Source organism: Syngnathus floridae, chromosome 10 (genome assembly GCF_059516105.1).
Source record: "Syngnathus floridae isolate MCC-2025c chromosome 10, RoL_Sflo_1.0, whole genome shotgun sequence".
Classification (NCBI taxonomy): Eukaryota; Metazoa; Chordata; class Actinopteri; order Syngnathiformes; family Syngnathidae; genus Syngnathus; species Syngnathus floridae.
The window spans coordinates 3,767,501-3,792,620 of NC_142422.1; the positions used below are offsets into that span (position 1 = coordinate 3,767,501).

Sequence of the window (25,120 nt, forward strand, 5' to 3'; positions counted from 1 at the left end):
ATTGAATTTCATTTTTTTTGTTTAGGGCTCAAGCGGTTGTGTCTGTGGATGCGGCGATGATCCTGACCCCGAGAATCCTGAATCCTGATGATCGACAGTGTCGTCTGCCGTTCAGCGACGTCATGGTGACCTGGTAAAATATCCGTGTATACTATCGATAATTGAGAGTTTCTGAAATATTGAGGGTTGGAGTTATTTTTTAAAAAAAGATTTACTTTGTTGTCAAGACGTCTGACATACATTATGTACGCAAAAACAAAGTAAACTATGACATCATTGCGGTCGTAGTTTTTCGTTCAGCTGGAACCCTTTGAGGTCGGATGTCGTGAGCTCCAAGCGACTTTCCAGCTTTCTTAAATGCTGAATGATGCTGATAATAACATGACTGGAGATAAATTTTCCATAATGTGGAAGTCACCGACAGAGTAGCCATTTTGGTGATTTTATAATATTTCTCGGTTTCTAACGGTATTGACATACGTTATGTTTTGAGTTTACAAGCTGAACTATGAACTACCACTAAGAATGCAATCTCAGTTATCATCATACTTTTCGGATTTCATTTGAGTATTTTGTATTGACGGCTTAACTCATTCACTGCCATTGACGGCTATAGACATCAATTTGTAATTTTGCTGGCAGTGAATTAAAGTATTTAGTCTGGATCTCTTCCTAATATCACATCCCTGTCAATCTGGAAAAGTACATTAAATCCCCCCCTGTACTTGTAGAAAGGCAAATTTTAAAATATTTTTGTTTTGTTATATCATCTGTGCCGGTGATTTAAAACTAAAAGGATAAAAGTCGTAAGCAAACATGAGACTAATGAGATCTGCTGCTGCTGTAATGAATCCTCAATCTGGAATTCTGAAATCTAACAATCACAGCACACATTTATATTTCACCTCTCCTTTACACATCTGCCATCACACATCACAAATTATATTTCATATAACCATAAGGGATTCAATCCATTTGAAACCGTATAATCTTATTTTCATTATATTATTTTTTTTACCCCCCGGGGTCAATTTGAAAAAGTTGAGTCGAAAATTCTCCCGCTGCTTCACCTACGTCGGTTCGAACATATTCAAGATGGAAGTGGGAATGTTTAGACAAGAAAAGTGTGCTGGGCTCGCTGCCATCGCCGTGCTGCGAGATTTGAGCCTGATTGACAAAAAGCACTAAACTATGGCGCTGTGTCATAATAATACTCGGATAATTCAAATAAACAGACGCAAAGTTGCTACGGAGGTATTGAACCAGATATGCTATGACACAAAATCAAACAGAATTAAGTGACGCCGTGGGTCAAGGGGTGAACGATTTGTTGCGAAAGCACGCCCGCTTTGTGTCGTGAGTTTTAACATTAGGCAGAAAGTTTTTCGTTAAGTAGGATATTTCTCCCAGCCAATCATATTCTAGCAACATGTCGTGAATCTGATATGCATTATTTATTGTTATGGGAACTTCAGCTCAAGTCATAAAAATGAGTTTACATCACTGATACATCCAATTTAATATTTATGTTTATTCAAAACACATTGTAGGGCGAACAAACTGCTGTTGACTCCCTCGGAGATTTTTTATTTTTTTTTCCAAAGATTGTGGTCTCACCACAAAAAATGCAGAAATTGACACTCCTTTTTTTTTTTTGTCCCCAATATCCAAACAATGCATTCCAGTTTATTTTTTTCTCAATCTTGCAAAAAAAAATTCCCAATTTTAATGCGTCCAAGCATAAATTCCCCGTTGTCTGTTACTCACTGTTCTTTTTAGAGCAAAACAGCTTGAGGCCAGGCAATGAATACTGTTCACAGTATCTTAAATTTAAAAAAAAGAAAAAAAAAAGGCTTATCTAATGAATGATGGATTGAGGATGAAGCTGTGATGTTAAATGTCTTAAAAGTTCTCACCCATTAAATGTAACTTGGGGGGCCTACAGTAAGCATGTAATAATAACAACAATGTGTTTGCTGGTTAAAGCACACATGCATTTATTTTATTTTTTTGGAATAATTCCATTATCATGACTAAGAAAAGCTGTTTGCTGCACATGTAGACTATGCCACAAACACATTAAATACATTAAATATAAAACACATGCAGCATCTCACAAAACCACCTGGAGTCTTCCAAATAACCCCAGAGGGGGTTGTTTGTGTTTTACTACAAACATTAAAGCATCAATTTATTATATTCGGGAAATGCAGCTCATAATTACTAAATTTGGCACCAACTCCGATGAGGTCATTGAAGTCATTACCAGTTGTTGAAGTGAAACCAAACAAACTTGGCCTAATGTTTTGTAGTTTTCATTCACTTTACCATTTCCTTGATTTAAAGAGGCGATAACACACAGGCACATACTCTTAAATTGATCAATTAAAAAAATATATATGAATAAATAAATATATGATAATAAATATTAAATAAATATAATAAATATAATAAATAAATAAATAAATAAATAAATAAATAAATAAATAGAGGAAAGTCGTGCATTTGCCCAAGCTCCCATGTCTGTTTATGTAAAGGAATGCCCCCTAAGGAATTCACCGCCCTAAAAAAGAAATTACCGGGATTACGTCTATTAGCCTGTGCACATTGAGTGCGATACGCAACATTAACTCTGCTACTCTTATCTCGCAGCCTGAAGGTGGATGTATGTGCAGAAGTGAGCGGAATAGGCATCCCCGGCTCTGTGGGTAAGGAAGAACATTTCTGTTTTCAATTTATTTGTAATTTTTAAAATTGCTTCCCCCCTATGTATTTAAAAAAATAAATCAATCATTTCCTGCATGCATCTCTTTCCCGTCAGTCTTGAGAGCAGAGGTGCATTTGGATTGGTTGAAGGGCGTCCGAGGAGGCGTGAAGCGAGTCCTCTTTTTGGATAACCAGCAACCTCAGCGGACCGGACTCCTCACGCTGGGCCACGGCCATCCTCAGGCTTGCCTCAACTACACCATTTACCTGCGAGTGAGTCGACCCCACCATCGAATCCCACCTGTGCTGTTTCCCGTCAGTTCTGACCATATGCTTCTATGTTTCTTCACAGGAGGAAGACGAGTTCCGTGACAAATTGACTCCCATCTCATTAGCTCTGAACTACAGCTTAGCTCCTCCCTCTCAGGGCCAGACGCTCCCACCGGTCCTCAACTACTACAGCAGCACTTTCCTGCAAGAGCATGTAAGCTAATAAGCTAATGTACAGTATTTTATAAAGCCGATCAACAAGGATAACAAATTTGTTGTTAAAATATGCCAAACTAGAAATTTAGGTCAGTGTGTTCTCTTCATGCTTGTGTGGAGTTTCTCCTGGTATCTGACTTCCTCCCACATTCCTTAAAAAAAAAAAAGTCTCAGTAAGGGCTTGCTCATCCCCTCATGACAGCATTTTATTTTATTCACTTTATTTTTTAAATAAAAAAAATATTTGGTTTTTATTTAAATAAATGAAATAAATTTAAAACTTTTTTTTTAATTCACATTAGCTCTTTTATTGGATCCTGTCAGAGATTTGCAGAGGTGTACCTAATGTAATGTCCATTTGGTATATCTGTCCGCCTGTCCACAAACACTTCATGGTGGGATGATGTCCAGTGTCCTTCCAACATTTCTTCATAACAATCCTCTTCTTCTCAGGCCTACATTCTCCTGGACTGCGGTGATGACAATATTTGCATCCCGGACCTTCAGCTCACTGCCAGCATGTAAGACCTCCAACAACAACAAAAAAAACCATGGAACTCAGCCAAGACAAAAAAAATCTGTTATTCGTCAAACAAAGAGAAAGGTTTACATCAGAGTTGTGCATCAAGTCTACCATGTGGAGCATATGTGTGTGAACCAGCCTTCTCTCTGTAGTGCTTCCAGATGCACGCCGTCGCCATGGCAACATTATACAAACATCCTGTCACCCACTACTGACTGACACATACATGCACACAAGCAAGGACATTTGATTCCACAAATGCATCACTCTAAAAACATTTGGGTCGAAAATGGACAATGAGTAAATTTTTAGGATGAAAATAAAAAAAAATGAAATCCCTCCTCCGCCAACAGGGACCACTCTGAACTGGTGATCGGAGATGACAATTTGTTTATGTTGACCATCACGGCAACGAACCGAGGAGAAGGAGCCTACGAGACCGAGTTACACGTCCTGCTCCCATCGGAAGCCGACTATATTGGCGTGGAGAGAAAAGTTGAGGTGAAAGAAATCACACACATGCTACACACACACCAGTTCTGAGAATAGAAGCCTCACAATGAAGCAATTATCCAGTTAAAACACAAAGTGCGACAAAGTGTGATATCACGTCCTGTTGTGTCGTGATTGTATTTGTTTGGGTGGAACTAGCTCATTAGCATTAGCAGCCCCCGCACATCGACGGGGTCATCTGCCGTGTGTGTGTGCTCTAATGAGAATGTAATGGAGCTGCGTGATGGATGAGGTTGTTACTGTCAGAACATTCATCACGTCTGCTTTCGACCATTCTACTTTAAAATCACCCAACTTCCTTCTTGATGATTTTTTTTCCTCTTCCAGTCTCTGGCTCAGCTGGACTGCGAATACAACATGGTGAATGACTCCAGGCTTGTAGTGTGTGACCTGGGCAATCCCATGGTGGCCCAAACTGAGGTGAGCGGACACACACTCCAAATCCATCAAGCACTTTTTTTTTTTTTTGGTCACCCCATTCCTGCTTCTCCTCAACTTTAACACATTCTGATAGATTGTTTCCAATGCTTCGCGATCATCTCCTTGACTCTTATTTCGTTCGCCTTGACTCACCAATTAACACCCGGATGACTGACATGCAAAGATCCAAGGCTTTGTAAAAAAATCAAATAAAATGGCGTCGTCATTTGCTATCTAGACCTCATGTGTCAAGGTGTTGGATTTTAGTGAAGGTGTGACACCCCGCATTGTTATAAATCAATTATGTGGTCACGTTACACTGCTCAGGGGAAGAAAGAGAGTGCAGAAGGTGTGTGTATATACGTGGGGGGTGGGGGTCCTGGCGGTCCAGATGAGAGTTATTAACTCCCCCCCCCCCCTCAGGAATCCACAGGCTTGTGGCGAACATACTCACATGCCGGGTATAATAATGTCATCGATGGAATTGGGTCATTGGTCCTGCTTCATGTCACAAACATCCCAGAGAAGGCCGATACCAAATCTGAATTATGGAATGCAAATGTAACAAGCATAAAGTAGATATTTCGATAAAATTAAGGCGACAGCCAATTTAGACTCGATTTTTATCACATTGGCATGGACAACCAAAAATCTTCTATCTTGGAATTCCAGTTTGAGGGATTTTCAATCGTTTTCTTTTCTACATGTATAATATATCGTGAGGAAATCCAGAACACTAGTGGTTGTCTACTTCTCCATTGATAGTTCACCGCTAAGTATTTTCAGTCTTAACTTTCTTCTGTAAGTGATACGTTCATGGTCTCGTTAGTGGTTGGATTTTTCTATATTTCATTTTTGCATGTCATTTTACTCAATCAGCATTTTAACAAGACTATGGATAAAATGAAAACATGAACTAGGGAGATCTTTGATGTGGATAAAAGAGCATCCTGAGCTATAAACATGTTGCCATCCTAAGCATATATCAACAACATGTAGCTTAAAATGAGCTTTTTTTTTTTCTAGCTCCAGATGCTCCGAGGAATAAAAAGATTTAATAGCCGCTTTCAGCTCGGACCCTCTGTGACGTCTTCCCCGTACCCGTTTGCCCTCTTTGGATCTTCATCGCCTCACTAATGCGTTCCATATAGATGGCCTCAAATCTCCCACGGGGTTGCTCTTCCTGCTCGCTGTCATATGTCAGACCTGATGTCCACGTGCATTTGTGTACGCTGATTTTTGTGTAGTTTTGCGATGAGCACACACTTGCATGTGTTCTGCATTAGAGGACGTCAAGGGGGGGGGGGGGGGGCTCAGGAGCATCTCAGTGTGCATCTTGTCAACACTACAAAGTGGATCTTCTAGTCGCATAATAGCAGAAGAATGATCTCGTTGATTGGGCCTTTCCTGCCTCATTAATGGACACCGGGATATCATGTGACTTCTTGATGATTAAAAACTGATTTTGATTTTGATTCACTCTCCACAGATGTCTGTGGGCTTGCGGTTTTCAGTCCAAAGGCTTGAAAATGCTGGACCAAAAATTAGCTTTGAGCTACAGATCCACAGGTGAGACACATACGTAGAATACTGAAGAAAAAAATATTTTGTGGAATAGAAAAATCTGTGTTTGGCTTGTGTGTTGACAAATTATTTATCCCACACAGTCTGTTGACTTATGCACGGCCATAGAATTGCACATTGGTTAAACACGACGACAGAATAAAAATGATCTAAGACATTCCTGTCACTTATATGAAGTCACAGTTTTACGCCATGTGTTTTATTTCTTTAACACCCACCACGCAGCTCCAACAAAGACAACCCAGATAGCAACCAAGTCAGCCTGAATCTGGCCATCGTCGCCAAAGCTCAAATTGATTTACGAGGGTGAGTCCTTGCATTTTGTTGCTCCTCTCTGACATACAAACGATCTGCTTTTATGCTTATGGTGCTTGGAGCAATTTATGTCCTCTGTTTTGTTCCACCACAGTGCATTAAAAAAAAAAAAAAAACGTAAAAAAAAATACATCTGCTGTAATCATGTGCACATGGGTTAATTGAGAGCCCTCGGCAGGCACACCGAGATGTTCACAAACATGAAAACACAGAAAAATACTTTTTTTTTGCATTCAGCAGTTGAAATGGAAAAATATCATAATAATTTTCCAATATGAGCAGTTGATTTGTTCGATGCAGGATTAAAGAATCGTTATTGTCAAACTAATCCAGATGAAGCATTTTGGCAGCATTTTAAACGGAACACAGAAAATCTTATTTAACAAGTGCTCAGCTGTTTATACATCTCTGTCGGGTTGTAATTTGCAATGCTTTCATGAGATCGGAATTGCTAAAACAAAAACTCAATCTTTTATGAACAGCCAGAATTTATTCTGACTCAAAAAGTGCCAAATGTAAACATTCTAGGTGCAGGTTTGTCAGTGAGAAATATTTTGTTGCAGTATTTTGTCTCTTCATTAGCACCAAAGCGTATTTAAATATATCACCATCTTCGAGCCTCACTTTAAACTTGCCCTATTTTCAGTCGTTATCTCAAACCCATATTATGATTAATTATTAATTCCCTCATCTCCACAGGGTGTCTCATCCTTCTCAGGTGGTTTTACCATTCCCACGCTGGGAACCCAAAGAGAAACCCGTCAAGGAAGACGACGTGGGTCCACAAGTGACCCACATCTACGAGGTAAACATGTTAGGTGTAATTACTACTGTGGAGGCAGGTAAGATTCAGGATTACAGTGATTTTTTTTTTTTTTTTTTTTTTAAACATGGGATAATTAGCCAGAGCAAAACAAGGTCACAGACGACAGATAAAAGGAGTTGGCAGACACACTGGCGACACTTTACAATAAGTGTATGGTGTGTGTGTGTCTGCTGTACATGTGATGTCTTTAGGTTTTAAAGAGGCCGATGCAGTTTCTGGCCTTTCCTGCAGCTGATAATGATTTTCATTGGCGGTATTTTTCCCACTTGGCAGCTGCTTCTACTTAAGGCGGACATTTTTTTTTGCTCCAGAATTCCTGCCCCGCAGCACCAGGATCATGTCCTGTTTGGATGACTTACCTCACTGTTAATGACCGTGTGTGTCTATGCGAGAATGTGTGAGTGAGTGGAAAGGTGGCTTTGTTGAATTGATGGTTCATTTAAGCTCTCAATTTATCCCCCGATTGCCAAACGAGGGTTCGAGTTGTAGATTTGTCTTGTCTATGTCTCCATTCCCGAGTGAGTGAAGGCTAATAAGTGTGCGGCCAAAAAAACACAGGTGGCCCGTGTCATCACGCCACAGTTATGATAACCCAATTATAGCCGATAGTCACTTGAGGCCCACAGCAATAAAACGACTAACTTCTCCACCACTTCTAACGTCTACAGCTCCATAACTCGGGTCCCAGTAGTATTCGGGAGGCCGAGGTTGAGGTCGGATGGCCTTCCCGCTTCCGTGACGAGAACCTGCTGTACGCAATGGAGATTAGAACTGATGGGCCAATAAGCTGTCGGACGAATAGCAGCCTCAACCCACTTGGGCTTCAGGTAAGATAAAAAAAAATAAAAATCACAATATTGTTGCCAACTAGCTTAACCATCGATGTATTGCTACTTATGACTTCATCAACTGGGTTGTTCTCAGGAAAAGTGGTCCACCCCAAATTGCCAATAGGGACCTAGTATGAGAATTTTTTTTAATGTTTTCTGAAAGCAACTCATTGAAGGTTTTATATTCGACGTTTTTTTTAGATTTCATCCCTCCAAGATACTCCCGAACTTCTCGGCTTCTTGAGGAACACCAGCGATCCTCTTCGCCGCCGCAAGCGAGCTGCTAGCCCCGCCCATAGTTACAGCGGTAAAACCCTGGTAAGAAACAAACATCTCCTGCATGGGGATCAGAAATCCTCACGAGTGTCTTTTCACAGAACTGCACCAACATCTCCTGCTTGAGAATCACGTGCGTCGTGGGCCGCTTGGATCGCGGCCAGAGCGCTGTAGTTAAAGTCCGGTCAAGACTGTGGGCGCATACTTTCCTGCAGGTCAGTGTCTGGTTCCACATCTTTGCTTCATTAACCCTTTGTTTATCAGGCCCCTGCTAGGCTTGCTGCGTAACTAAACTTAAAAGGTTAAAGTCACACCCCGTGACCTTTGAGTCAATGTCCTTTGGTACGCTTCATTATGATAACATTTCATTTTGTCCCGCAGCGGCGTAATGACCCCTACATTCTCAACTCGACTGTGACCTTCGTGGTCCTGGCCATGCCTTATCGGGTCCAGCCCCCCAACTTGCCTCAACGTACCATCTCGGTAAGATTTGGCTCAATTCTGCTTCGGTATGAATTTGATTGGTCATTTGTTTCTAGATGGGGACACCAGTGTTATGGGGGACACCAGATGTGTCCTTTGCCGTACCACTATGGGTCATCATCCTAGCGATACTACTCGGGCTACTCGTGCTAGCCGTGCTAACGCTCGCCATGTGGAAGGTTCGTATTTACCACCGTTTCCAACATCGTCATCCCGCTAAAAATGTCGCTGGTATTTCTCTCAGTGCGGTTTCTTCGACCGGGCGAGGCCGCCAGCCGGGGACAACGTCTCCGACCAAGAGCAGCTGACGTCGGATCGAACGGCAGATGCTTAGAATGATTAGGAACATATCCTAAGAAGCAGGAATGTGCACCTTCTGAATGAATCCAATCCAAATGGAGATCTGGGGTCGTTGGACAGGACGGTTTCTCGACTCCAGATCTTCTGCCTCTCCTGTCGATGAACTGGCACGGCGGGAGGGACGACTTCTTACAATCTGCATCAGGCGGAGATTAAAGATTCTCAGCTTTGACAGCACCGGATCAAAGCACGCTTCAGCAGAAGATATTTTTGGGATCGTTTGTCCGGGGTGAGGTAGGACCACAGGAGAACAGTGTGAAGAAAGTTCTTCACAAATCCACATTATATGAACTGAGGCACATCTGTGTTTGTGTGAATGCTAGCCACGATATTAGGTAACCCCAAAAATGGTATTTTGATCACTTAGTGGTCATTTCCCATTGAGATAACAAAAAGACTATCATTATATCATACAGGTGTACCTAATGTTGTGACCGGTGGGTGTTTGTGTGGATATGTATTTGTGTGCAGGGACTGTACATTATACGTGTTAATTAGGGGCTTCTCTTCATCCAATATTTTGTTGTGCGTCCGATGTGTCACACACATCGGGATGCATTAACATGAAGGCACAAAAGCAAAACATGTGTATTTATGAATGTACGTGCAATATTTGTACATTGCGTGATACTGAAGCTTGTTTACACTGGCATTATTTTATCAGAGCTTAATGTATATACTGAAGTGAGTCGTGGGTATGATAGATTTTAGTTTTGCTACACAACCCAAAAAAAAGTCTTGAATGGTTTGTGCCACACCAAATCACGTGAGGTGGAAATAAGTTATATAAGAAATGATTATCTGAGGTTTCAGTCTGTCTCACTAGCTCTAGGTTTTGCTTTTTTTTGTCGTTTTTGTTTTCCTTACAAAAACTTTATACAGGTTTATCGCATACCATTCATGTGATCTCTTAAAAGTAAATGATAAATTCTGACATTGATCTGAGTTCCATTTAAAATGTTTTGTTGCTTTGTAAATGGGGAAAACACACCACAGAGAATAAATATGACGTCAAAGATTTTTATGAAATTATCCCTATTTGTTTAGTTTTCCTGTCAAACAGGATGTTTCACAGCTACACTTCAGAGGAAGAACTCTCGCGCCCTCTAGCGGTAAGAAGAGGTGAAGATAACCGGTTTGAGGATGCACGGTGCCCTCTAAAGGCAACATGGTGGTAGTTAAAATTAGAAAATATAAATAATGGCAAATTATTACGGTTTGTTTCCATGATAGAAATAAGACCACAACCTTGAATAATATGTGTAATTTCCGAAGTCGGCATGCAGTTGTGTCTCTCGCCGCTAGGCAGAGCTGTTGCAGTTTTAACGATGGTTCAAGTTTTACAAGGTGCGCAAATAATTTCTGTGTGAATTTATTTTTATTTCTTGTTATTTGTATATAGTTTTTAGCAGTGTCTTGTTTATATTAAATTGCAATAGAAACAGAAAATAAATCCAACTTCGAAGGGCACTTCCGGTTTCTGGAAAAGAAGCGGGAAGGAAATAGTTAATGGCCGACCTAGGATGCGTCATCGCGAAGTTAATACGTTAAAATTGTTTAAGTAAAGTACCCGGTTGTTCACTGGCAGTGGTATGTATGTTTTACTTTTTTATTTGGATATGTATGTTTTGTAAATCTATATGTGGTGTCAAAACATATTAAGATCACAGTAAACATCGGTATCTAAGAATTCTTGTCTCTTGGCGAACAAGCTGGCACAATATGTTTCCGTATTCATTAACCTATTAATATATTTGAATAGATTTTAAAATTATGCTTCTGGTCCATAAATTATTGAAAAGCTTCGTAAATGATTTTCAAATGTAATTGGAATCCTTATATTTGCTTACAGGATAAACAAAGGCAGAAAAAAAAAGAGTCCCACTGAATTACATTAGAGTCTTTATTTCTTTGAATATATTTGATAAAATTTGAAACCAAACATTGTAAGTAAAGATTGAACAGTTTCTGACTAGCAAACCTCAACACCATCAAAACAGGGGAACATTATTGATATATAATAAAGTGTTGTAGGATATAGGGCATGGTGGCTGAGAGTTAGCCAATAAACAGACCCTTGTTACAAAATTGCTTTACAAAGTCAGCGTACAGATGTTTGGAAAAGAAAGTGCTCGTATTGAGGGTGTTGAACTGGTGCAAACTGAAGCAAAATGCTGAATGATTCTGCTAATCACGCAATCATGGGTATTTAAGTTTTTTCGTATTATCCTCTCCAACAACATTTTGGAAGACTTTTACTATTTACAATTTAAAAGTTGGCCCCATACGTATGTCAAAGTGCAATCCAGTACTCCATTATCTCGACATCATTCAGTACAATTATCTAATTTAGTTCATTAGGATATTGTAGTTGAATTGGCTATTATTATTATTATTGATTCATATTTTTATTTATTTTTTTATTGATCTATCCATCTTGCTATCTGTGCCTGTCTGTCTGTCTACCTGTCTGTCTGTCTGTGTATGCCAGTCCAACAGGCAAGTGGTCGAGGATGCATTTGCCAAACTACCTTTTTACACACCAAAAAAACTTCCCATTCGAAAAATGGCATGTGGTTTATGAAGGAGTTGGGCCACGTCTATTTCCCTAACAACTGCAAGGCCGCCATCTCCAGGTAAGATACTGCAATTTGTTAATTAAAAAAAAAACTATTATGTTTTACATGGTTGTTGAGACTAAAACTTTGTGCGTGTATACTTCATTTTCACTTGAGAGATTCTTTCGAGGAGTTTAAGGTAGTTTCATTTTCATTTATGCGTTACTTTTGCCTATGCTAAGCTAACTCGCCTGTCAGTCGGTGTTGTAACTTGACCCCAAAAAGTACAAGTATATTCCCAAGTTTTAAGTGTCTGGTACAAAAGCAGGTACAATATATATATTTTTTTTGAGTGAATGACATTGTATTTACTGTGCAACCTCTAAAACTTTTTCAACTGTTTCTTCTGTTGTCAACACCAAAATTTTATTAAATCATCCATGCTGTGATGCCATTTTAGATTAGTGTCAGCAGAAAGAAATTCCAACTGAAAATAGTCCAAACACATAAGCTGCTTCCAACAATAGGGTGTGGTTTCTCAAACATGACATCCTTTTGGAATTTGTGCGGTTTTTAAAAGCATTTTTAGTAAACCAGACTGCAAGGTAGTGGGGTCATACAATACACAACATAAATACAGTATACTATACGATATTGGCAAGCTTAGCCACCAAACATTTCTCTTAGAATGGAAAATTTGGAGTAGTTTGCATTATGCATTGAAGTGAACAATGTGAGATTTTGGATGTACAACAGTCAGTGGGCAGTATTTAGCCTGAGCAGAACACAAGCAGAACAGTCATTTTTTGTGTTTTTGTAGTTGTTGGCTTTTTTTTTTTTTTTTTAATCCTTTTTTAGAATGACAAGAAAACACCTACAGGAGTTAGAAAAGGACATTGGCTATCACGCTGAATGGGATCATCACATAATGAATTTTACACTGTGCAAGGTCAAGTCCGAATTCAAAGATGATGTCACATTCATGAATTGAAGCAACAACAGGACCACTTTGATGGCTGCATCAATGGAATGATTGAAGAAAGGGCGCCGTGGCACACACAGTACGTAGGCTACATAAGGATTAGAATATCTATACACACACTGTACACATTCTAAGATACAATATACTGTACAAATCAACGCTAGCTGGCTTTCAGTAACTTTCTTTCTCTAAATAGTAGCTCTATCCATCATCAAAAATAAAGGTGAGATAGTTTGTCCAATGGGTGTTTACATTCCCGGCCTCACTATTCTATCGTTATACACGTCGGACATGATGATAAACAGTCAGTTGATTATCCTCACCGGTTGTTTGGGAACATGACCGCCATCGCTTTTGCCAACACCCACCGGATGCTTCATCAAAGTGCTGCTGCTCAGAACGTACACAAAAAACAAGTGATCATCCACATACCGTCTCAGACACACACACATGCGTACAGACACACACATACCCTTCCTGAGAATGAACTGTAGAATTTTGGCTCTATTCTTAAAAGGAAATGAAATAGCAAAAAGACGGACGCCGCAGTGGCGCTGATGTAGCAGGTGTGTACTTGAAGACAAGAGCTTCATTGAGGAGAAAAGGTTTTTATTCTACTGCCCATCCCGGTTTTTCAACCAGGACAACCTGATCAGGTTATGTCCCTAACAATATGATCACCTGACTCATCAATCTCCATCGGCTCTACTGAGCACTCTCTAGCTTTCAGCTAAGTAGCTTAACAGAGGATATTGTGCTTTAGCATCGCCACGATTATTACTCATACGGCTCTTTTCCGAGACAGAAACAGTTTGCCATCAGAGTACGTACATTTTGTTCGTTTAGCAACTCAGAATTTGGCCTAGAATTTAAAAGATGAAATTATCAAAATATCTAACAATTCAGAACCTGAATAAAAAAAATCGGATTAAATGAGAGGAGGTACTCTTTTGTTTTGAAGTACAATTTTAAATAATTAGTTGTTGTGCAGGACCCACTGTACCTGATAAATGACTTTTTTCCACTGCATAGTACTTACTTGACGCATGAGATGGAGATTCTGCTGGTCACTCATTTGCTGACTGAATTTGTCATAGTTTTATCATTATAATTTATAAGAATACATGGATAGAACACACAGGTGCTAAAGTTAGCCTACCCTGTTGCAGGAGCTTAGCTACATCCTCGACAAAGAATTTTTCCAGACAGCTACGTCACCACGACTATCTTGATATTATCCATGTCTTCCTTTCCAAGAACCAAAAAGCAACAGCGCTGAAGTCGGAAAAGTAAATCTGAGTAAATACTATGCAGTGGAACTGCGGAATGAGATGCCCAGGGTAGCCAGCCTGCAAAGGGAGTTGGAAACTGATAGCGAGCAAGAGGATCACTTACTAGCTGGGGTGCCACAAACTGGATTTCCCTCAGGAAACCCAAACAGCTAAAAAGGAGAGTGAATTTGATCAGGCTTCTGCTTGCCTCCAAATGCAGGTTGAGGTTTCTTCTTGTCTGCTGGATGCGTAATAAGGCAATTGTTTGCTTGCTGGATTGCCAGCTTCTGGTCATATTGCAGTTTAGATCTATACAGTTTAAGAAATGCCAGTTCAGTGTGAGTCCATTTATGATACTCAAGCAACACTCTACCCTAGTTTACCCAAACCGAGGTGAGCTCCCAAATTGTAAGTCAAGTGTCAGTGGTTGAAGTATGTACCACCCTATTTACAAGCTATAAGTTATTTTTTCCAGAGAGTCCATTGATGGTGATTGGTTTTGTAGAAACGCCCGGGGAAAAAAAAAAACGATCTTGAGGCCGTCTGCTTTCTTTAGACTCCTACGGGAATGTGTGATAGTGTGACTGCTGTCACGCACATATTGCAAACCCGTCTGTATGAAATTGTCGAGCATTGTACTAATTGAAGGTGCAGCAAACGACATATCCGTGACTTCATAAGTCAGTATTGAGGACATTCATACCTGACCCCTGTGCACTTTAAGTGCCTTACTGTTGACAAACACACAAAACATACACACACTCGGTGGCAGCACATATGTGAAAGACTGGAGAAATAAACAGATGTGTGAGGTGGCAAAGGTCTCCGCAACGATTATTGCCAAATCAATACCATGAAATCGTACAATGGCTGATCTTTGACTCCTAAACGCGCTACCACTCATCACGTCACGCCATCGAAAGAAATAAGCCCCACGGCTCGCCTTTTACACATGAATCTATATTCTGTGCTTGTTCACGTTTGAGTCCAGAACGCCATGGTCCTGTGGACGATGTGACAACGGAGATCCAGCTCATGATCGATGACACACTTTAAGGTATCTTCCCCAACATTCACACTCATTTTTGCTTACAACTTGATTGCACTGATTGCAGTGTGCGTGACCACACACTGTACTCAAAAGGTGTCTGAACCTATGGCAGAAATAAAAATAGTGATACTGTGTAAATAAACTCTGCTAAGTTATAGTAGTCTGAATAGAGAGAACACGGAGTAGATAAACACAGTACAAACAACATAAGCTCCCTCCCATAGTCTATAGTTTGATCAAGCATTTTTCTCTGCCACTGCTCGAGTGGCCCTCTATGCTGATTTTCACCTCCTGCGAGATGATGGAGGGTCTGAGTAGAGTCAACGGAGGCTCCTCGTCTACCCTTTCAGTCTGTTCCCTCTCCGGAGCCGACCATCGTCTCTTGCGAACAGTGGTTCTGTCCGGATCTCTGGACTGTATTTTGCAGAGCGTGGGCATATCTATTTTGTCCGATCCCTGTCTTTTACCAGCACTTGCGGAGATTGCCAACACAGATTCTCCTCCACAGATCCCCTCCGCTGATCCTGGATTTAGTTGCATTTCGGTTGGTAACTGCCGCCCTGACATAGATCCAGCTATCCTCTCGGCACCAGAAGCCTTCATAACGATACCGCTGTTAATTCCTGTAATGTTTGGCCTGGGACTGTTGCTGACAGCTGCGTCTGAGTTGTTGCTAGGGTCAGACAGTCTCGTGGTTTTCAGCCGAGCCCCCAAAGACTGGCTGTCTGTTAGCGAACCATTCCTTAGACCCCGAAGAGTCAATGACACGCAAACATCACCTACGCACAGCTTAGCGCAGGACAGCTCAAAGAGCTGCGTGGTCCGGTCAGGACAGCATGAGGACCACCCTTGTCCGAATACAAAAAAAGGGTATTCCACCAGCACCTCCACACACACCTGCAGAAACACACAAGAGTGCACATTTAGGCATTCTGCAAAATGTTAATGTTGTGCAGAGATGATCTGCGAGTAAGATACACCATGCAAGAATTTTTTTTCTCCCACCTGGGCCTTCAGCTCCCCCACGGAAAACTGTATGACCACAGCATTAGGACTCTGGCCACTATCGATTCGCTCAACGGTGCTGGAGTCAATCTTCAGCTCGTTGCTGATCTCGGCACTCTGGATGAAGTCCTCTGTTTTGAGGTCCTCCACACGCTTTAGCTCCCCATCAGCAAGTTGGATGATTGAGCCTCGCATAAAGAAAGGCGGGAGAGCCACAGGGGAGGAGGGAGAGGACATGGTGGGGGAAGCTTGGATGGAAGCAGGGACTGGAGCATTGACTGGATGAGTAACTGGAGGCGGGACTGGGGAGGGTGCTGCTACTACTGCAGGGACCGGGGCTGGGAGAGCAGGAGCCGGGCCGATCGAGGAAGGAACTTGATTCCCGTCGTTGCCTAAAGACTCACATTTGGACAGGGCGGTGGCAAGATAGGCATGAGGCATGGCGGTGGATATTTGAGGCGTTGTGGTCGCGGTCAGCGAACTGACGGCACGGCTGGTCTCCATTTCTGTGCCGTTATTTGCACTGCTGACTGGAATAAGCAAGGACTGACCACTTGGAATGACCAGGTGCTGCGGGAGTGCCGCATGGTAGCTCACCGCATGCTGGTTGCCACTGGTGATATAGCCAATGATGGGGGCTTGTGTGGAAGAATAAAGACTGGCTGGCAGCTCCTCGGGGGCTAGAGTTGTCTGAATGACTGTATGGGGTGTGACAGACCTCATCACCTCCGATGACGAGAGGGAGGAGTAGGAGGAAGATCTCGATATAGGTTTCCCTAAACAGATGCCTCCCTTTTCGGTCTGAACTAAGGAAATCTTATTCGAGCCATGCTCCTGATCATTGCTATGGTTAGGCTGGGCCACAAGTACTAAGGAGGTCTGAAGGCCTGTTTGGTTCTGGCCATAGTCTGCGGGCACAAGGATGTGTCTTGCCTCGTAGCTCTGAACCTGCTGATGATTTGCTGGTTGGGTGGGAGCTTTCATCTGTTTGACGACTTCTAATTCACCGTTCAGCACACCCTTAGCGTGCACCTCCGGTTTCTTTCCACCACAACCGTCTGCATACTGAACAACCAGTTGGGAGGGTGCGAGAGTGAGCGTTTGAGGGAGGACAGCGTGATGAGGCTGGAGCTGGAGGTGAGCTCCAGGTGTCGAGACGGCGGCGCCACTGACGGTCAAAGGTGTTCTGCTATCAAGATGGATGTACTGGCTGGTGACTTGCGGAGAGCTCGGAAGGGAGACGGGAGCAAGCTCTGTGGGAGAGAGGCCAATTTGGAACTGCTGTTCCCCTTTGGTGCCAGGCGAGATCAGGGCAGTAGTGTAACCATCCAGGTGAGGGCGCTGTCCCATCGAGCTGGTGTTGGCCGGAACGACATGAGAAGAGATGTAACCGGCATAGGGCCCGGAACTTATGAACTGAACGTTCGGTCCGAGCTGAGCAAACTGGATGGTTCCTGTGGGCTGAGGAATGGCTGTGGAATAAACTGCAGGTAGCGAGGCCAGCGGCACCGCTGAAAGAGTCGTCGCTGAAGTTGGAATCGTGGAAGGGGAAGAGGACGAAGTAGACGGGACGGGACATCTCGGGCTCTCCGAGTCTCTGGACCTGCATCGTTCACTGGCTACACTTGCCAGCCATGCTAGGTTCTCAGTGTGTGGAGCAGGATTTTGATGGACCACTGGAGGAGTTGGTGTCGCCACTGCCACTGGCCTTTGCTCCAGCGCCAGGATTTCTCGCTTTTTAGGCGGCAGGCATCCATTACTTCGCTCCTGATTGGATTTCATTGTGCCAGATTGGTTTTTAAGTGTCTCTTGTTAGCGCTTCTATTGTCTCTCGCTCACGCTCAGTGTTTATGTCCTCTCTTTGCCAGGGTGCAATGGCTCTGCTAGTGCTCACTAGCATACAGCTCCAGGTCTCAATCCACACAAGGGACAGCTCATAAAATGAGCTCCATAAACTTCATGTGGAATCATCTCTAATGGATCCACTTCTTCTTCCACAATGTCGGCCGGAATCTGATGACTGAGAAAGAAACACAATGGGTAAGTCCATACATCAATTTGACTCTGACTGGTTTTCAATCTTTACGCTAGCAAGGCTAGCTTTACTAAACGTGCCAGATGTATAAAGTTATGAATGGATGTAATCCAGCCTTCGAAGCTGGGGGAAAAAAATGTGCAACTAAATCTTAAGGATTTGGCATTTGCAACAGCTTTAGAGTCTTTTGTCTATTGCCTTCATACCATCAGTATAGAAACATCCTGGTTATGCAACACTTGCTCCTTTGCTTTTCTATTGAAAACAGCCCTTTGAAGACATATGTGACAGTTATTACAATCATGTGTTTCTCAAGTGGTTCTTGCAGTGGAGTGTCACTACTTAAAAAGGCAGGCATAATAGTGATCCACTTCAAAAGTGTGCTCGCTTTCATGTCTGTAAGACCGTTTCGGCCTGTTTCAGCCACTAGGTGGTATAAACACAACTCGAGTAGTAAAACCACATTGGTGGTTTTATTCCGGAGCATGTTATTCTTTGCATATTTCCTTGACGGGACTGTTTACGTATTCATTCACAAATTAATGAAGACGATAAATTGCCCCGATCTCACAGGATTTTCCATGAGGGAAAACAGCGCAATGATATTTTTATCTCATCTATGATGGGAGATGATTGGAGTTTCCTGGGCAACACGCTCATGTCGAATGCATGTGCTGTTAGCTCACATTACAGGAGAACAGTAAAGAGTGGTACATTGCTTTTTTTTTTTTTAACTCTCCAAGGCCTTTAGTTGCAGTCAGGGCTAACGTAAATATAAACAATTAATTCCAGGCAGACTTCATCGACCGGAACATTACACAGACTAGCTGACATTTAATTGAGGTACATTCTGTAAGATGTGACCATTTTTATTACCGTTGGGTTTTGTTGCGGAGTTGTAATCCTAAGAGTCAACTAAAGTAATGTATGTATCTATGTCAACAAGCCCATTGTCAATATTTGACTGAAGGGATGAATCGACATATTTTATAGCTGCATAGCACATGGATAGCACACACGCACGAGTCGACCTTGTTAGATTTGTTTACTATGCAGCCTCAAACTCTGAAACAACCTCACGCTCACCACTATCGTAAAATACAATGTCAGGAAACCCTGCTGGACCTCTGATTTGTTAGAATTTTGAAAAACATTTTAAATAATGGAAATCAAACACTCTCAATATGACCAGAATGATCACTTAAATGTAAAAAGAAGTGAACCCTAAAAAAAAGCCAAGTTGAAAACGCATCAAGAAACACACATGATGCATTAGCATGACGGGAGACAAAATTTTAGAAGCAGATTTTCATCTAAATTCCCATTGGAGGACTTTCCACTTGTTCAATGTACTTTCCTAGATGTTCTGCTCTTTTATGCAGACTTATTTTTGGGTCAATGAGCAAGACACGGCTAAATTGCAAAACAAGCTCGAGGCAGCGCCGAGATTGAGACCATGACACACACACATATACGTGCATAGCATTACTTTTGAATGAGCTTTTTTTTTTTATACTACATAGGAGGTTTGCCACACTAAGCAAACACAAGTGGCCTATATATAATATAGTCATCAAAAATGGACCTTGGTCAGTTTCTGTTTGGATTAGCCTATTTCAAGATAAAACAAGATTGCAGCTTGTCAAGGAAGCAGCAAAAAAAAAAAAAAAATCCTAGCATTGTATGTGATCAAAAAGCCTCATACAGCCACAAGAGGTAACAAAGGAGGGGTGTAGACAACGAGTGAGGGGGAGGATAGCAAAAACGGCAATGTAGGATGTGGATGGCAGCAAGGCAGGGAGAGGATTGGGAATGAGGAACGGGGTGAGAAAGACAGCGCGGCTCCTCCTGACCCACATTGAACAGTGCCTGCAGCATCAGCCCCCGCCTTGCGATGTCACCACACACACTCACTCACTCACTCACGCTAGACGGCGTGCAGCATCACTCTGTGGCAACAAGCCCACCTCAGCAACACCTGGAATGACATCATCATCATCTCAGCACAAAAGGCTAAAGACGACCCTAAGTCTTTTCACCCCCAGTGCACATGGTCACGCATTAACATCACGGCTTGATCTTCCCGCCTATTATTAGATCAGTGACTAGCAAACGCAACCCCCTGTGCTACGGAGAACAAAGGCGCGCTTTCAAGACATGAATGTCACGGCGAGTCAAGACGCCGTGGACACTCTGGATCCAGCCCTGGACTGTCCCCCTCTGCAAAGTATTACATCAGATAAGGAGGGGCGGAGGGGGACACATGTTCATATGATGAGTGAGAATCCCCGTGAAAAAATCTACACGCTATGTGCGTGAGGCTGTTGTGTCTCCAGGTGAAAGGCAAGTACATGTCTAATCTTACGCAGCAGTAGCCCCCCCCCCCCCCCCCAACCCTTTCCTGCGCTCGCATTGATCCTCAACTTCATAGCAATAACATCTCTCTGCAGCAGGAAGACGCAAGGAAGGAGTGATTACGTACCTAGAGTGTCCCGGGCTACGATTAGAAAGCCTCCCCCCCCCAAAGAAAAAAAAACGGCACAAATAAAATGACCCTGGACTGACATTCATGTCAGTAATGCTTTTCTTCATATCTCACCTGCTAGAACCAGACATGGATTCACAGCCCTGTGCAGCAGTGGCTATATTTAGAAAACAAAAACATCATCATCACCATCATCAATTTGAGCTTATGCATGAAACGGGGGGGGGGGGGGAATTACCGAGAAGGGCACGCATGTGGGATTCTCTGCGCAAAAATAGATCTCCGTCTTCATCGCAGCAAGGCAGATTGATACAGTCTGGGAGATTTATCCAAAAGAGACATTTTATTGTCTCCCCCCCCCCTTTTTCTCAGTGTAAAACAAACGCGTGTGTGTCCCTTTAAGAGGCGGGCCGAGCCGTGTGCTTGGCTACAGCCAAAGAACAGGCACTGGGGCTGAGGGCTCAGGCTGTTTGTCTCCACAATGACTCCAGAGTTCTGCATCAGTGCCGGACATACACAGATCACACACTGGGGGCATGCTGACAATGCAAGCCGCCTCCCCTCTCAGATCAGTCACCTCAACGTCTGAACGGATTCAACATCTCCAGCCTTTCTTTCGTAGCATGACAGTGTATAGTAGCAGGACAGCAAATACTACGATGCCACAAATCAAAACGCTTAGAGACAAGCCTCCTCCTCCCACCGTCCCCCCGTCCCCCCCCTCCTCACCCTTCTGCTGGTTCAAGTACTAAGAATAGCTCACCGGTTCTTCCACAGCCACCGCTTGCAGAACATGTGCACCGATTCCTCCTCTGAAATCCCGGAGACGTCCTTTGTGCAGTAGCGAAGACCCTGTTGCCCCTCCGTCGCCCCTGCAATCGGCCTGATGGCAGAGGAGGTCTCCCCCCTCCGCCGGCCCCCCCTTTCCTGTGCAAAAAGCCCACGCCAGGTCTTGCGTGCGAGGCTTCTCCAACGTGTGTTATGCAAGGCCACCAGACCGCCAGCTCACTCTCTCTGCCTGGCTGCCTCTCTCCCTCTCCCTCCTCTTTCTCCCTGCCTCTCTCTCCCTCAGTACTCCAACTGACATGGCTCCTCCCCCTCCGCCAGCCCCATCAGCCATCAGGTATTCATTCAAAAAAAAAAAAAAAACACACACACACACTACTTGGCTCCGAGCCCAGACTACGCTCACACAGGGAGGGAGGGTGGCAGCGAGCAACAGACGGAGAGGGACGACGGAGGGAGGCGAACTTGGAGCGGGTTTGCATAGACAGACATGGATGTGCATGAAGATAAAGAACTATTCACATGGGCATTTCTCAGGCAACGAGACTGGCGCAGATGCACGCTCGCAAAAACTGTCGGAGGATTAAATCGTGGAGTGTGATAGCAAAGCCCCTGTAATGCTCTGCCCTTGTTCATTTTCATATGCATTTTCTCCCCCCCCTGGAGGCAAATCTCCATCTAATCTCCACTGCCATGATTGAGCTGCTCTTCAGATGGAAAATGACTCAGAGTAACCAGCAACTAGTCTTTTGCCCCCGGAGATATTTTACCACCCACACCCAGCCACTTGACTTGGCCCTCTTCGGACCTCTTTCCCCTGCGAGGCACCGGGTAGAGAGAGAGGGAGGGAGAGAGAGAGAGCCAGGCTGCAGACAGGGACTCTAGTGCCAAGACAGACTGCTATCTGCTCCTCTGCAGGCGCCACATGCAGGGTGGCCCCTTCCAATTGACAACACGCTGGAGGGTGCAAGGGGGACAATCCAACAAAATCGTACACTTAGAAGAGAGGACTAATAAATACCCTGAGAGGTCCTTTTGGCGGAATGCAAATAGTTCCAATGGTGTCTTTGAATAATGAGCTGGACAGAAGGTGGTAAAGATACAGTGCATAATAGTTTGGGATAGTTTTATTTATTTATTGTAGATTTTTTTTTTAAAATTCAGTTCGTTTTAATTAGTTTTTAGAGCAGATTTGTTATTTTTTATTTAATTTTGTTAATTTTATTTATTTTACTATTTTTTAAATGCTTTGCTTTAGATTAGTTTTCATTGGTTTTAGTATTAGCTTTATTTTTTAAATTTTTTTTGCAAATGCCACATAAAAGGTAATATTATGTAATAATATATAGTAATACCAAAATGAAATATTTACATTTTTATTTTCAATTGCAATTTAAAATGAATCCAAAAGCTCGTGCATGATTTTAACTAACAAAGACTAAAATTAAGGACCTTTTTCTCGAGTAACTTATAGTTTTTATAGTTTTATAAATGCAAAATGCGGTTTCAGATAGCTTAGCATCTCAACACATGCGCAGAGATTTGGCGTATTCCTCATTAAACAGTCGAACCAGTCAAGCGAGCTAAAACAAGCTTTCAAGTGGGAATTCTAGCAATGAATGCCACGATGCATAAAAGTTGTCCTGCACCGAACGAAGAAGATACAAGTGCCGAACCTTTTCGGAATTTCCTCAACACAACTCCGTGGCCTACTTCCACCATTGCTACGCAACTGCAGTCTATGCTACGATAACCCCAAACTTGAGCTGTTCTTTAAAATAAATATAACACCTGTTTAAAAAATCACTTTCCTACTGAATGTTTACAATCCTCCATTATTCAACACCCACATACATTATCTCCATACCCGACACAAATAATACCCAAACCAAAATTTACCTTGAAAAAAGGTGTAGGCGTCCACAATGAATGGAAGCCAAGTATCTTCTCTCGCCTCTGGCTTCTATGTTCCTTCACAGCAGCGATGCTGTGAGATCCTCCTATAAGTGTGGCAGACATGTCCAGACATGTTTTACTGATCCACACATGAGCAGGAGAAAAAAAAACAAAAAACACCATGCAACCAGACATAAGCGTCAACTAGATCCCAAGCTGATTTAATGGAGGATATGTTCTCATGAGGTCAGCAAACTCTAGGTGGGCGTAAATGAAGCTTCGGAGTTCACTTGTTGCGTTACGGAATAGCGCCGAGGCTAGCTCATTCCCACAACTATTAACTGGGGTGTGTTGAGATTTGTTGCACAATATGACGTCAGCGCTCGCTTCAATTGAGTTTGTTTACTTGGAATAAATGACGTTACTATTAAAGTGGAAAAAGAATGTCTTGTCTTAGTGGGTAGCATATTTGCTTGACAGTTCTGGGTTTGAATCCTTGGTCCAGCTCGATTGTGATTCAAATTGAATAGACGGGGTTAATTGATATTATTCGTGATATTCATGTGTTGAGTTTCTTTGCCGACAACCTTTTTTCAAGGATGGTAGGTAAAGAAATGAAGAAAAAGAGCTGAATTTGTTGTGAATATGAATATTTCTGGAAGGCAACAGCAGAAAGCTACATTGGTTTTCAATAAATGGACATTGAGGGTTTTTTCTAAGAATTAATTCTTTGAGTTGCGGCTATTTGATGCTCTTTTCAGGGAGAAAAAGAAATAATACGGCTCGGAATAAATCAGATATGTAACATGGTATTTTGAATTTTAACCGTGTCTTTCCTGGAAATTAAGAACTGTAAAAACCAAACTGAAGCTGTTCCGTTCTGTCCTACCAGAATGGGGAGGGCACCCTGGGGGGATCCTTTGCATGAATAAAATACAAGATGGAGAATAGTGAGTGGGTGGCAGCATTATGGTAGCATGTGTTAGCAGAGTGGGAGGTAAAACCACTCCGGCGAGGTCCTGTCTGAGAGCAGACCGTCCTCCGGCTGTGGCTGGGCACCCGTTCGGAAGTAGCAGCACGAACGCTCCAATGCTATGCGGGGAGAATGTGAAAGTGCTTGCTGCCATGGCAACAAGGCCGCTCCACAGTCTCCAGTCCTGCGTTAAGAAAGACGGCTAGCAACGTGGCCGTGGCTCAATGGCGGGGGAGCATGACACGCTGAAAGAGACTATTGAGAGCTTGTCAATTAGTTAATGGCCACGGTACAAAATCGGCAATGGAGGATGACCTCATTTTTTTGCTGTCTCAAAATATTACATGGCTTTCTCTACTGTGCCTCGGGGTAAGAAGATGGTCACTGATATTAGCGCCACAAATTAAAGGGACAATGTGTATTAAATAGAAATTAAAAAAAAAAAAAGTTAATCATTTGTGCTGTTTATAGGATTAAAAAATAACCATGTAAATAATTGCAGGTGGTGTCCTTAGATCACCTGTTTTGGTCTGTCATGTGGACCAGCCAGGACACCTTGTTAGCATTAGCGCTGCTCTTAGCATTGTTATTTTGAGGTGTGTATGAACTTTAACACATAGTAAAATGATATTTTAGGACGTAGTTCTTAGCATGTACATTTATTAGCTTGGCTTCTTTGATCCAGTTAGGCTAAATGCTATATTCAACGTTAGTTAAATAAAAGATATTGGCTACGAGGTGGATTCAGATTAAATG

At 42.6% G+C, this 25,120-nt stretch overlaps 2 protein-coding genes across 4 annotated transcripts in view; one reads left to right on the top strand and one right to left on the bottom strand.

The window, feature by feature from the left end:
- Positions 1-25,120, top strand: part of itga8 (integrin, alpha 8) — a 50,531-nt gene that overhangs the window by 18,247 nt on the left and 7,164 nt on the right. Inside the window, exons 15-33 of the mRNA XM_088387614.1 lie at positions 26-133; positions 2,653-2,708; positions 2,822-2,979; positions 3,059-3,190; positions 3,646-3,713; positions 4,069-4,216; positions 4,556-4,648; positions 6,138-6,217; positions 6,458-6,538; positions 7,247-7,352; positions 8,042-8,200; positions 8,405-8,521; positions 8,581-8,694; positions 8,861-8,962; positions 9,019-9,141; positions 9,207-10,912; positions 11,814-11,958; positions 15,125-15,190; positions 18,058-18,229. Coding sequence (XP_088243740.1) covers positions 26-133; positions 2,653-2,708; positions 2,822-2,979; positions 3,059-3,190; positions 3,646-3,713; positions 4,069-4,216; positions 4,556-4,648; positions 6,138-6,217; positions 6,458-6,538; positions 7,247-7,352; positions 8,042-8,200; positions 8,405-8,521; positions 8,581-8,694; positions 8,861-8,962; positions 9,019-9,141; positions 9,207-9,296 — 1,735 coding nt within the window. The 3' untranslated portion in view covers positions 9,297-10,912; positions 11,814-11,958; positions 15,125-15,190; positions 18,058-18,229. The remainder of the gene's footprint in view (positions 1-25; positions 134-2,652; positions 2,709-2,821; positions 2,980-3,058; positions 3,191-3,645; positions 3,714-4,068; positions 4,217-4,555; positions 4,649-6,137; positions 6,218-6,457; positions 6,539-7,246; positions 7,353-8,041; positions 8,201-8,404; positions 8,522-8,580; positions 8,695-8,860; positions 8,963-9,018; positions 9,142-9,206; positions 10,913-11,813; positions 11,959-15,124; positions 15,191-18,057; positions 18,230-25,120) is intronic.
- On the bottom strand, positions 11,212-23,550 carry LOC148391918 (ataxin-1-like). 3 transcript variants are annotated; one of them, XM_088387617.1, is made up of 3 exons: positions 23,395-23,550; positions 16,190-18,209; positions 11,212-16,081 (listed from the first exon to the last, which is right to left on the bottom strand). In XM_088387617.1, the coding sequence occupies exons 2-3, from the start codon at positions 17,969-17,971 to the stop codon at positions 15,410-15,412; spliced, it is 2,454 nt and encodes an 817-aa protein (XP_088243743.1). In that variant the 5' UTR covers positions 17,972-18,209; positions 23,395-23,550; the 3' UTR covers positions 11,212-15,409. The 3 variants fall into 3 exon arrangements, with proteins under 3 accessions (XP_088243743.1, XP_088243742.1, XP_088243741.1); XM_088387616.1 differs by lacking the exon at positions 23,395-23,550 and adding an exon at positions 21,473-21,769 and having other exon boundaries at positions 16,190-18,202; XM_088387615.1 differs by lacking the exon at positions 23,395-23,550 and adding an exon at positions 21,473-21,769.